The following is a 14,288-nucleotide window of genomic DNA, read 5'->3' as shown; positions in this document are numbered from 1 at the left end:
TAAGGAAGTCAAACGATGCACAATGACGAGGCAATTCAAGAAACAATACAAGCAGTTGATGTTTGCTAAATACAAGGATGAAGAGTCTTGAACCAGTCATGATGTGCTATATATATCACTATATTGACACGCACTATGGTACACATTATGGCATTGGATGCTCATATCACCCAGTACTTTGGTACGGGACAAAAAAAATGAAATTATTATTATTTTTTTAATTTTATTTTTTTTAATTCTTAATACTTTATTTTAATTTTTTGTATTTTTTTTATTTTTTAATTTTTTAATTTTTTTAATTCTTTAAATTTTAAAATTTAATAATTCTTTAATTCTTTAATTCTTTAATTCTTTAATTCTTTAATTTTTTTAATTCTTTAAATTTTTTAATTCTTTAATTCTTTTTTTTTTTTAATTTTTTTAATTTTTTAAAATTTAAAATTTTAATTTTTTTTATTTTTTAATTTAAAAATCAAAAAATTAAAAAACAAACTATATTTGGAAAGCAGGAAGTGAACAAATGTAACAGTAAAAAAATAAAAATAAAAATAAAAATAGGAAAGCAGGAAGTGAACAAATGTAACAGTTACTGATGGTAAAAGTAGTGCACCTCTGAGTCCTGAGAAAAAGAATAAAAATAAAAATAACATTAGGAAAGCAGGAAGTGAACAAATGTAACAGTTACTGACTAAATACAAAGATGAAGAGTCTTGAACCAGTCATGATGTGCTATATATATCACTATATTGACACTTACTATGGTACCCATTATGGCATTGGATGCTCATACCACCACAAAAAAATAAATAAATAAATAAATAAATAAATTAAAAATTAATAAAACAAATAAAAAACAAAAAACAAAAAAAATTAAAAAATCTAAAAATTAAAAAAAAAATACAAAAAATAAATAAATAAAGTAAAAACTTAAACGATATTAGGAAAGCAGGAGGTGAACAAATATAACAGTTACTGATTGTAAAAGTACCAGATGGAGGGGTAGGATTTAATAAGCTTTGCTTCTTCCTACTCCTTTTGGACATGTGGAACTGGGAACTGATTATGGGATGCACTCAATTGGAATCTGATGCATGTTCAAATGAAAAAAAATTAAATTAAATTTTTTTAAAATTATTTAAAAAATAAAAACAAATGATTTTTTAAAAAGTATTTTTTAAATTATTTTTAAAAATATATAAAAAAAATAAAAAATCTATTTAAAAAATACAGAAATTTATTAAATAAAGAAATAAATAACTGCAATAATATTAGGAAAGCAGGAAGTGAACAAATGTAACAGTTACTGATTGTAAAAGTACCATATGGAGGGGTAGGATTTAATAAGCTTTGCTTCTTCCTACTCCTTTTGGACATTACCATTACCATTACCATTACCATTACCATTACCATTACCATTACCATTACCATTACCAATAACACGAGGTCATGTCATACTGGCCCATCTAAAACCCCAACATGCGTTTCCTTGCATTCATTTTAGAGTTTGAAACGTTGATTCTGTTTCCACGGCAACTTAAGACAGCTTTTACACAAGTTGGTACATCCCAGGATAACATTTACCAGTACCACTTTACCAGAAAGTGTCAATCAACTTTCCATCTCACCTCGTGTTTCAGGTCAATGGTGAAGTCGGATTTCAGCGGCTCCTCTCTGACTTTGTCGGCGAGCCTTAAAATAAGAAATGACCGCGTTACACTTGGCTGAGTGTGACATCTCAGATCGCGGAATCAAACCCGAAAAAGTGTCACGCACTCACCGCACCACCAGGGGGATGCTTAAGGCCCAAGCGGCGGAGAAGTCGGGGTATTTGAAGACAGAGGGGTTCTCTGCGAAGGCGTAGTGATGGATGATGGTGGACTCCTCGTCATGGAGGGGCTTCCCGAGAAACCATTCCTGATGGAATAGTGGGATAAGGTCATTAGCATTAGCATTATATGATACCGGGGTCTGTTTGGAATGTGGGAGGAAACCGGAATACCCGGGAGAAAACCCACGCATGCACGGGGAGAACATGCAAACCCGAGGGTGGAATCGAACTCGGGTCTCCTAGCTGCGAGGCCTGCGCGCTAACCACTCTTCCACCGTGCAGCCGGTGAGACATATGAATATATTTTTTACTTGTTCTTGTCCAAAATTATTAAATACAATCGGCTCTTGTTGGTTCCAGAATTGCCTACAAATTAGTAGGATTCATTAATAGATAATTATTAATAATAATAATTAATAATTTCATAATTGTTGCATAGAAAACCTGTTTATAACTTTCTAAATATAGTTTTTTTAACATTATTAAAGCCATCTAGATGTGAAATAACACCCCTATAGTGACTTTTACACTCCTATTATTTTCCAAATGCAGCTGGAATTGCATGAGTGACTACATCTTCCGTAATAATAATAAAGTATTATTATTATTATTATTATTATTATTCGGGTTTTTATCTATTAAGTTTTTGTAGAGTGGTGCAAAAAAATCCTCAAAATTGTCCAATAAAAATCAAGGAAACAAAAAAAGACAAAATATTTTCCTTAATATTTTATATTTTACTTTAATTTGGGGTATTTTTATCTAGCAGATTCATACATTAAAAAATCCTTTAAAATCTTTAATAATTAAAATGCGTCTTCTGATCCAAATACCATCCAGAAGACACATTCAAATTCAAATTATTAAAGATTTTAAAGGATTTTTTAACGTATAAATCTGCGAGATGGAAATAACCCAAATTAAAGTAAAATATAAAATATTAAGGAGAATATTTTCTTTTTTTTTTGTTTTTTGTTTCCTTGATTTTTATTTAATTAATATTTAACATATTTGTGTGAATAGAATATTTTTTTTGTTTCCTTGATTTTTATTGGACAATTTTGAGGATTTTTTTGCGCCACTCTACAAAAATAATTAATAACTTTTTAAATCATGGTCACATGGTTTTTTCCAAATTAATTAACACTGATTTGTGTTTGGCTACGGCCATTTATTTTTTTTTTTTTTAAAGCAAATTCTACTTTTCAAACAGAAAAATGGCTAAATGAGCTAACTCAATAAACTAAAATCCAAATACCATTCAGAAGACGCATTCTAATTATTAAAGATTTTTAAGGATTTTTTAATGTATGAATCTGCTAGATAGAAATAACCAAAAATTAAAGTAAAATATAAAATATTAAGGAGAATATTTTCTTTTTTTTGTTTCCTTGATTTTTATTTTATTAATATTTAACATCTTTGTGTGAATAGAAACAAAAAAATCCTCCTATTATTATTACCAGTAGTATATAGAGTATTATATATAAAGCTACGGAACTTAAACCATATCATGAAATACACTTTTAAAGCATATGCATTTATTGGTAACAATCTAAGAAGCGATATATAATTAAAAATCACGTATCCAGAGACTGAAATTAGCACTACAGCGGCGACGTGAGTGACACGTTTGTCGGTTTTCACCGTGAGCCGCCTCAGCCGAGCAGATGGCAGATCTCTTAATTGAGCAGATGATCAACCCAGCTCACATCGCTTTCTACCTGCTGGCTCATTTTTATTTATTTATTTTTTTTTTGAGCAAACGGAAATAGAAGAAATTGGAGACTTACTTTATTTTTGTCAAACTTTGCGAGGACTTGAACCAGCCTCGTCATTTTCACGTCGGTTTCCTCCTCCAGAAACAGAATCCAGGAGGAATTCTTCCCGAAGGAGATAGATAAGCTGAGGATATACAAAAAAAAAAAAACATTTTTAAATCAGAATCGGAACAAATGGAATGCTTAATTTCGATGTAGGCGTCGCTGAGTAGCGCCCGGCCTGTCAAATTCAAGGCGAGAGCGGATTTCCCCCGAGGCGCGTTTCCACACAAACATCACAAGCACCGAGACATCTCTGTTCCGGAACGAGAGTGTATGGATTCATCTTGTCGATGACACGAGTAAATGTCAATGGCGGAATCGTACAAGCTGTACGATTTTAGTGGCCTGTCCGTGTGGGACGAGCACTCAAACGTCAACCACCGGATGGCTGATTATCTTCGTATAACGCCGATCACGAGCTCAGGGGTACTCACTAAGGCAGCAGAGGAAGGATACTCCAGTCTCCTTCGTTGTCGGATAAACTGTGGAGCAGCAAAACCACTGGTGGTTTCTGAAAAAAACAACAACAACAAAAAAACACAAATATTCAGCAAATATTTTCCTTAATATTTTATATTTTACATTGCATGAGTGACTACATCTTCCGTAATAATAATAATAATAATAATGTATTATTATAATGTATTATTATCATTAAAGATTTTTTAATGTATGAATCTGCTGGATAGAAATAACCAAAAATTAAAGTAAAATATAAAATATTAATATTTAATATTAATATTTGTTTTTTTTGTTTCCTTGATTTTTATTGGACAATTTTGAGGATTTTTTTGCACCACTCTACAAAAACTTAATAGATAAAACCCGAATAATAACAATAATAATAATGTATTATTATAATGTATTATTATCATTATTATTATTATTATTCGGGTTTTATCTATTAAGTTTTTGTAGAGTGGTGCAAAAAAATCCTCAAATTTGTCTAATAAAAATCAAGGAAACAAAAAAAAAGCAAATATTCTCCTTAATATTTTATATTTTACTTTAATTTTTGGTTATTTCTATCCAGCAGATTCATACATTAAAAAAAAAATAAAATAAAAAAATCATGATGTGCTATATATATCACTATATTGACACTTAGATGCTCATATCACCGAGTACTTTGGTACGGGACAAAAAAAATTAAATAATCTTTTTTAATTTAAATGTTTTAAATTTAAAAATTTTAAATTTTAAATTTTAAATTTTAAATTTTAAATTTTAAATTTTAAATTTTAAATTTTAAATATATTTATTTTAAATATATTTGAAAATATAAACATAAGATCCCATATATGGAAATATATTTCCTAATATATTGCATAATATTTGCCAATATACTGCAATATATTTTTTTCCATAAGGGCACACACACTTTGTGCATGTTACATTGACTTAAAAATGGCCACACTAAATTAAGTTTAGCGTCAATTTAAAAAGGACGCATGCTCATTAAAACAAGCGTTCGCCAGCTGCCATCATTTCCCATGAAGTAAAAGTTGCTGCTAATGCTCCCAAATTAGGAAGGGGGGTGTTGACATCACATCAAAGCACAGAAACAGCCTGGATTTCTTCAATAAACTAAAATCTGTATTTTTATGCACGGTACAGTTTTTAAGTTGAGCAGAGGTATTGGGGAGGGGGGGTGTATCTTTCTTATTATTTCTCGTGAAATTTGACATATTTCAGCTGCCTTAATTCCCCTGAGTATAACACCTCGTTACGTATTCCCAACACCAACACATATAAGTTGACCAAACACGGATAAGATGTCACACCTCATGAAACGTAAACAGCTTATTATTATGGCTTATTATTATTACAAACACAATTTTAGATGCAAATGAGCTAACATCTGCATTGACATACAATGTGAACTTGGTAATGTTAATGGTTTAATTTCATTTGAACATGCATCAGATTCCAATTGAGTGCATCCCATAATCAGTTCCCAGTTCCACATGTCCAAAAGGAGTAGGAAGAAGCAAAGCTTATTAAATCCTACCCCTCCAGTACTTTTACAATTTGTTCACTTCCTGCTTTCCTAATATAAGTTTTTTTTTTATTTTGTGATTTTTTTAACTTTGTAATTTTGTAATTTTGTATTTTTAAAATTTTAAAAATTTTGAATTTTTGAATGTTTAAATTTCAAAATTTCAAAACTTCAAAATTTCAAAACTTCAAAATTTCAAAACTTCAAAATTTTTAAATCAATAAATAAAATATGAGCATCCAATGACATAATGGGTACCATAGTAAGTGTCAATATAGTGATATATATAGTGATATATATATCATTACATATCGTTACATTTGGTCACTTCCTGCTTTCCTAATATAGTTTAAGTCTATTTAAAAATTTGTTTTAATGGTTTTAATTAAAAAAATTCCTTTCTTTTAATTAAAAAACAATTAAACTGTATTTTTACATAATAATCTCCCACAGATAGCTCCATTACTTTTTGGTCTGAATGAAAATAATATTCATAAATAAAAAAGTGGCATAAATGTGCTGAAATTTAAAAAAAAAGGAGATACCATTTGGAATCTTACCTCTGACTGAGCGCGTGCCTGCTGCAGTAAATCCGCCCTTTGCTTTTCCGCCCGCCTCACGTGAAAGGAGTTGCTTTGACTCTGGATGACAAACACGATATCCTGAAGGTCTGCGGGGACACACAAAGTTCCGAGACGTTAGACTCCTGCTCCGGAAGGATCAAAAGCGATCGATGACCTTCTTGCCGCAGGCAGGAACGATAAGAGCTGGGAATAAGCGAGGCCACTTCCACTAATCTCCATTACAGGCCATAATAAGCAACACATCAAGAGCTTAATTGGCTAGGAGAAAACGTAAATGTCACGGTCCAGTCGTGAGAAATGTTTGATTCCTCTGAAGTTCCACAACAGCCTAGAGCAGGGGTGGGCAAACTACGGCCCGGGGGCCACATCCGGCCCGCCAAGTGTTTGAATACGGCCCGCCCAATCTTTCCAAAGTATTTAATTTAAAGTCAACATACAACCTGGCATCATGGCCTGAGCCAACCTTTTGATGGTTGTATCAATTTCGTTTTTTGACATGGTCTGTTGTTTACAAAGTGCTCCTGAAAAAAGAGACACAAGCACATAATAATAATAAAATTTAAAATAATAATTATTATATTATTATTATAACTATTATGATTATTATATTTATTATATTAATGCTAATTATTATATTAATTATATATAATAATATTGTTATATTTGCATATTTTACATAATAATAATATAATAATTATTATTTTAATTTTATTTGAATTATTATAATATTTTATTATTTTTAAAATATTTAAATATAAATATAAAATAATAAATAATAATAGCAGATTGCATGACAATTTTACAGATACAATAATACCAGGTGGACTGTTACGTGTAAAATATATAGTCTGCCCCCCCCCGGAAATGTTGTTATATCAATGCGGCCCGCGAGTCAAAAAGTTTGCCCACCTTTGGTCTAGAGGTTAACAAAGAGCAGCTTTTCCAATCAACCTCGGATCAACTTTATGGTGGTTTGAACAGCATAATAACAACATTTCTCTTTTTTGAAAAGCTACAGAAAACACGTTTTCACATTTTATATTTTATGTTTTTAACGCGACACCATAACCGTCCACAGTTCGGCTTTTCACTTTCGGGGGGTGCTGGAGCCTATCCCAGCTGTCTTTGGGGCAAGAGGCGGGGTACACCCTGGACTGGTCGCCAGCAAATTACAGCGCGAATTAAGAAATTATCTTTTATTTATTTGTATTTATGTATTTATCTTTGTGAACACACTCAACAGTAAGGGTAATGTATTGGCGCATGGAGGAGCGTAACATGCAGAAGGTTAGCATTGTGTCAACAAAATTAAAGCATGCACATTCGCACAAATATGCACAAACTCGAAAATTGTGAAATAGTTCATAGTTCAATTATAAAAAAAAAAATTATTTATCTTTATGAACACACTCAACAGTAAGGGTAATGTGTTGGAGCATGGAGGAGCGTAACATGCAGAAGGTTAGCATTGTGTCAACAAAATTAAAGCATGCGCATTCACACAAATATGCACAAACTTGAAAATTGTGAAATAGTTTATAGTTCAATTATAAAAAAATATATCTTTTATTTATTTGTATTTATCTTTATGAACACACTCAACAGTTGGAGCATGGAGGAGCGTAACGTGCAGAAGGTTAGCATTGTGTCAACAAAATTAAAGCATGCACATTCGCACAAATATGCACAAACTTGAAAATTGTGAAATAGTTCATAGTTCAATTATAAAAAAATATCTTTTATTTATTTGTATTTATCTTTATGAACACACCCAACAATAAGGGTAATGTGTTGGAGCATGGAGGAGCGTAACGTGCAGAAGGTTAGCATTGTGTCAACAAAATTAAAGCATGCACATTCACACAAATATGCACAAACTCGAAAATTGTGAAATAGTTCATAGTTCAATTATTTAAAAAGAATTCTTTTATTTATTTGTATTTATCTTTATGAACACACTCAACAGCAAGGGTAACGTGTTGGAGCATGGAGGAGTGTAACGTGCAGAAGGTTAGCATTGTGTCAAAATATTAACATATGCACATTCACACAAATTTTTAATCAGTTACCGTTATATTTGTTCACTTCCTGCTTTCTGTAATACAATTTAAGTTTTTTTTTGTTTTTTGTTTATTTTTAAATTTTGTAATTTTTTGTCCCGTACTGAAATAGTAGGTGATATGAGCATCCAATGACATAATGGGTACCATTGAAAGTGTCAATATAGTGATATATATATCATTACATATCGTTACATTTGTCACTTCCTGCTTTCCTAATATAGTTCAAGTCTATTTGAAAAAATGTTTTTTATGTTTTTAATTTTTTTAAATGTTATTTTTGTGAACTACCTGCTTTCCTAATATAGTTTAAGTGTATTTTTAAAAATTAATTAATTAAATTTATTTTTTATTTTATTTTTGCCACGTACCGAAATACGAGGTGATATGAGCATCCAATGCCATAATGTGTACCATAGTAAGTGTCAATATAGTGATATATATAGCACATCATGACTGGTTCAAGACTCTTCATCCTTGTATTTTAGTCGGGAACTGATATTTCCCCGAAACTACTGATAATTACGGACGGAAAAAAGGTATAAAGAAACTTTTGTTTTCTGATGAAAAAATGGACGACAATGGAGGCCTATGTCGGAAGTGACAGAAATCGACGACACCGCGTCGGTCGGTCAGGTGACCAATATTAAACATGCAATGTATTCTTCCGTGACGCATCCACTGTAGCTAGTTTTGCGTTTATGGATATTTTTACATTTAAATTTATGGCTTTGTAACCCCAAAACGGTAAACCGAAGACCGACTACCGGTGGTGGATTACTGGTTGTTATCGTTACTGAATTAGAAAACTTTCTGGAATTGTTTTCGTATTATGACTGTTGTGTGGATGTGATGTCATCGGAATTCAGCGCATATTGCGCCGTGCACACCGTCACACATGACTGCGCTGCGGCTTTGAGATCATTGTTGTCATTAAGCCAGCTCGCCGGCCACAATTCATCTTCATGTGACACCCGTTTAAAGGCGGGCAATAGTGACACTGCTCAGTGATGAATGACATTGGGTCTGCACAAACAAGTCCACATTAAACCCCCGCGGCTCCCACGCCTTGTACAATCCAAACGGAACCAAAGGCAACAAAACAGATCTGTCATTTTGTCTTTGGCTCCGCGCGTTTACAGATGACAACCCCGAAAAGAGGGACGCCGACGCTCCAATCTAAACAGAGTCTGCACTGCACCTGGCTAGCTGGAATGACGCTGACAAACGGAACAGCTTTTCTTGGGGGGATTTACAGCAGGGGGGTGGGAGGCGATACCGACGAGCAGAGTCGGAGAAAAAGCAATAGAGATGTCTTGTTTTTTTTTTTTTTGCTCTTGACAGGCAGTTCGGATAGTCCGTAATCATTTGTAGAGAATAGTCGTACCTTCTTGGGAATCATGGTGGTAATTTTCAGAAGAGGTCTTTTCAACGGATGGATAAATGATGCATCCCATAATCAGTTCCCAGTTCCACATGTCCAAAAGGAGTAGGAAGAAGCAAAGCTTATTAAATCCTACCCCTCCATCTGGTACTTACATTTGTTCACTTCCTGCTTTCCTAATATCGTTTAAGTTTTTTAAATTTTTTATTTTTAATTTTTTATTTATTTTTAAAATTTTAAAATTTTTTAAAATTTAAAAAAAAATTTAAATTAAGTTTTTTTAAGTTTGTTAATTTTTTAAATCAGTAACTGTTACATTTGTTCACTTCCTGCTTTCCGTAATATAGTTTAAGGTTTTTTTTTTCCCCAGTTCCACATGTCCAAAAGGAGTAGGAAGAAGCAAAGCTTATTAAATCCTACCCCTCCATCTGGTACTTTTACAATCAGTAACTGTTACATTTGTTCACTTCCTGCTTTCCTAATATCATTTAGGTTTTTTTTTATTTTTTAATGTTTTAAAATTTTTAAATTTAAAAATTTTTTAATTTAAATTTTTTTAAAATTTTTTAAATTAGTAACTGTTACATTTGTTCACTTCCTGTTTTCCGTGATACAGTTTAAGGTTTTTTTTTTTTTTTCCATTTTGTAATTTTTTGTCCCATACCAAAGTACTCGGTGATATGAGCATCCAATGATATATATAGCACATCATGACTGGTTCAAGACTCTTTATCCTTGTATTTTAGTCGGGAACTGATATTTCCCCGAAACTACTGATGATTACTAAAGAACGGACGACGAGAGGCTCATCTCGGAAGTGACAGAAATCTACGACACCGCGGCCGTGCAGACAAATACGACTATTGTTCACAAGAACAAGAATTGTTTACAAGAATAGTCGTACCTCCTTGGGAATCATGATGGTAATTTCCAGAAGAGGTCTTTTCAAACATGCTTCCTCCTGGGTATGCGATTAAAGCCAAGCTTTACAACGCTGCCGACGGCAGGGCTAATCAACAAGACAGTTCAAGGGGCCGCATTTTGAGAAAAGCTAAGCTACCAACGGCAAAAACGCTCTATGACAGGAGTGCTCTGCTGTGTTTAGGATTCTGCTGCAAAGACGTCCTTCGGTGTGAGCAATCAAAAAAAAAATAGAACGAGGAGGCTGACAACGAATGGATAAATGATGCATCCCATAATCAGTTCCCAGTTCCACATGTCCAAAAGGAGTAGGAAGAAGCAAAGCTTATTAAATCCTACCCCTCCATCTGGTACTTTTACAATCACTAACTGTTACATTTGTTCACTTCCTGCTTTCCTAATATTGTTTAAGTTTTTTTTATTTTTGTATTTTTAAAATTTAAATTTTTTTAAAAAAAAATTTAATCAGGAACTGTTACATTTGTTCACTTCCTGCTTTCCTAATATTGTTTAAGTTTTTTTTATTTTTGTATTTTTAAAATTTAAATTAAAAAAAAAAAAATTTAATCAGGAACTGTTACATTTGTTCACTTCCTGCTTTCCTAATATAGTTTGTTTTTTATTTTTTAAATTTTTTATTTTTGTATTTTTTAATTTTAAATTGTTTAAAATTGTTTAAAATTGTTTAAAAAAATTTAAAATTGTTTAAAAAAAAATTAAAAATTATTTTTTTACATTTTTTAAATCAGTAACCGTTATATTTGTTCACTTCCTGCTTTCCGTAATACAGTTTAAGGTTTGTTTTTTTTTTTGTAATTTTTTGTCCCGTACCGAAGTACTCGGTGATATGAGCATCCAATGCCATAATGGGTACCATAGTAAGTGTCAATATAGTGATATATATAGCACATCATGACTGGTTCAAGACTCTTCATTCTTGTATTTTAGTCGGGAACTGATATTTCCCTGAAACTACTGATGATTACTAAAGAACGGAAAAAGGTATAAAGAGAACAAAGAGAAAATAGAACAATAGACAAAACCGCAAAAAGTCAGGTTCAGACGGCAAAACCAGGGTCAAAAACGTCGGTCGATTCCGCCTCTGACTAAACTTTAGCCTCTGCGTCTCCCAAAGGAGCCAACCTTTGGCAAAAGTCAAGCTTAGAGAGCAAATCCGCCGTCAGCCACCTCTAAATGTCCTTCTGCTGAGCTTGCTAAATGACCGACTTTGCCGTGCGTGAGTGCATTTTCTGCTCACGGGTGAGATAGCGTCCATGCCAGCGCGCGGGACATCAGCAAAGCCGGCAACAGCAGAGACTGACAGGCAAATCAGATAAACCATTTCCCAATCCCTCGTTGTATAGATAAAAGTGTGCTCGGTGTCGAGGCAAAGGAGGGTTGAGGGGCAAAAGAATAAAGAAACAAATTAAGACTGAATTCCCCGGCCTCGGCTCAATACTAATGGCTTTCGATTATTCCTCAAACTGCATGGAGAAAAAAGAAAATTCCTGTGAGCGTCCTTCCTTTTCCGTTATCTTCTATTGTGTCCTTTCCCTTTCAGGTGAAAATCACAGTCTGGCACCATCTCGCCACTCGTGACTGACCATGCTGCATGGGCCACGAAGGTGCATTCAATATTTCAATCGGCTTTGGTGTCAAACAAGACAAAAACACGTGTCGGTCAGGGATGACATCGAAAACATTTTCCTTTGATTGCTAAAAACTCATTTTCGGTATGCATGGGAATGTCTAAAGCAGGGGTCTCAAACTCAATTTACCTGGGGGCCACTGGAGCTAGGGTCTGGGTGAGACTGGGCCGCATCAGGTTTTCCAAAAAAATAAATAAACAAATCAAGAATAAAGAAAATCAATCAATCAGTAATAAATAAATAAATAAATATAATAATAATAAAACAGCAAATAATAAAATTATTTAAAAAAATTTAAAATTATTATTCAAATTATTTTTTTCAGATTAAAATGAACAAAGCATTATTAGAGCCCTGTAGACATGACAAAACACGACTATAATCACATTTATACTCTTTTTATTTACAACATATTGCGCAACTGCAGGGTTTTGAGACACATGCTAACTCGCAAACTAGAGAGCTAGCCACCTAAACGGTAGCCTTCGAGTTATTTCCTTTCAACTTAAATAGCCAAAAACTTACCACTTCCACACGGATAGGGAGGATAACTATTAACAGTTATTTAACCTTTAACATGAACATGAATCAAACGTAATCATTTTTTCTGGGTACATGATACCATACAACATCCATATCAAACTTTAACATTAAACTTTCATATCAAGGCGGGGGCCTCAAACTAGTGTCCTGCGGGCCACATCTGGCACGCGGGCCGCGTGTTTGAGATCCCCTGGTCTAAAGCATAACGTAGACTACAATGCTATCGAAGAAAAAAACATAAAATCTCATTAAAATATAATTGAAATATAATGAGTAACAAAGAACATAATTATTAGTAGTAGTATTTGTAGAAGTAGTGGTAAAGGAATAGTAGTATCAGGAATAATAATAACAGTGGTAATTATTATTATTATTATTCATTCATTTTCTACCGCTAATCCTCACGAGGGTCGTGGGTATGCTGGAGCCTATCCCAGCTGTCTTCAGGCGAGAGGCGGGGTACACCCTGGACTGGTGGCCAGCCAATCACAGGGCACATATAGACAAACAACCATTCACACTCACATTCATACCTATGGACAATTTGGAGTCGCTAATTAACCTAGCATGTTTTTGGAATGTGGGAGGAAACCGGAGTACCCGGAGAAAACCCACGCATGCACGGGGAGAACATGGCCGAGGGTGGGAATCGAACCCTGGTCTCCGAGCTGTGAGGTCTGCGCGCTAACCACTCGTCCGCCGCGCTGCCCCCTGACTTCAATTGCTCTTTAAGTCTCCTTAGGCAGAGGGTTCAGTTATTTATTCCTCCCCCTTCTGTCATTGTTTGCTATCCTCATTAAAATATGAAATCCTACAAATGTTTGGGTGGTTTTAGTTCAAGCAGACGCTGTTTTTTCAGGCGCAAGTTTTGACAAATTCTCGCCCTTTTCAAAGAAACCCGGAGAAAATCCACGCATGCACGGGGAGAACATGCTAACTGGGTGGAATTTAACTCAGCTGTGAGGTCTGCGCGCTAACCACTCGACCGCCGTGCTGCCCCCTGACTTAAATTGTTCGGTAAAAATTGTTTTCAATTGCTCTTTAAGTCTCCTTAGGAAGAGGGTTCAGTTATTAATTCCTCCCCCTTCTGTTATTGTTTGCTATCCTCATTAAAATATGAAATCCTACAAATGTTTGGGTGGTTTTAGTTCAAGCAGACGCTGTTTTTTCAGGCGCAAGTTTTGACAAATTTATTTTCCTGGTTAGTACCTTTAGTCAAGGTGCTGACACAAGATTTCTGGATGCTCTTGAGGAGATGCCGACTTCCTCCTGACGCGACCTCGTGCTTCCCGAGATTCTCTTCCGTACGCGGGTTGCATAATGCTCACATTGAGACGTCAAAAGACGCGTAATGAAACCTTTCCACACACCTGCACGGCGCGCTGATGAAGATGACAGGAGCGCCCTCCACGCCTCCTCCTCGTCATCCTCCGTGCCCGTCGCTGGAAGGAAGTGTCATCATTGATTTGTGTTAATGAGGCAAAGAGGCTGCAGGCG

At 34.1% G+C, this 14,288-nt stretch overlaps 1 protein-coding gene across 1 annotated transcript in view; it reads right to left on the bottom strand.

Annotated features, from left to right (window-relative positions):
- b3glcta (beta 3-glucosyltransferase a) overlaps positions 1–14,288 on the bottom strand; it is a 56,509-nt gene that overhangs the window by 16,836 nt on the left and 25,385 nt on the right. Inside the window, exons 4-8 of the mRNA XM_058079025.1 lie at positions 6,211–6,320; positions 4,086–4,162; positions 3,622–3,733; positions 1,778–1,914; positions 1,626–1,689 (exon numbers count right to left, since the gene is read on the bottom strand). Coding sequence (XP_057935008.1) covers positions 1,626–1,689; positions 1,778–1,914; positions 3,622–3,733; positions 4,086–4,162; positions 6,211–6,320 — 500 coding nt within the window. The remainder of the gene's footprint in view (positions 1–1,625; positions 1,690–1,777; positions 1,915–3,621; positions 3,734–4,085; positions 4,163–6,210; positions 6,321–14,288) is intronic.

Source organism: Doryrhamphus excisus, chromosome 8 (genome assembly GCF_030265055.1).
Source record: "Doryrhamphus excisus isolate RoL2022-K1 chromosome 8, RoL_Dexc_1.0, whole genome shotgun sequence".
NCBI classification, from domain to species: Eukaryota; Metazoa; Chordata; class Actinopteri; order Syngnathiformes; family Syngnathidae; genus Doryrhamphus; species Doryrhamphus excisus.
The sequence above is the reverse complement of the archived record's forward strand: the minus strand, read 5'-3'. Positions and strand labels throughout refer to the sequence as shown.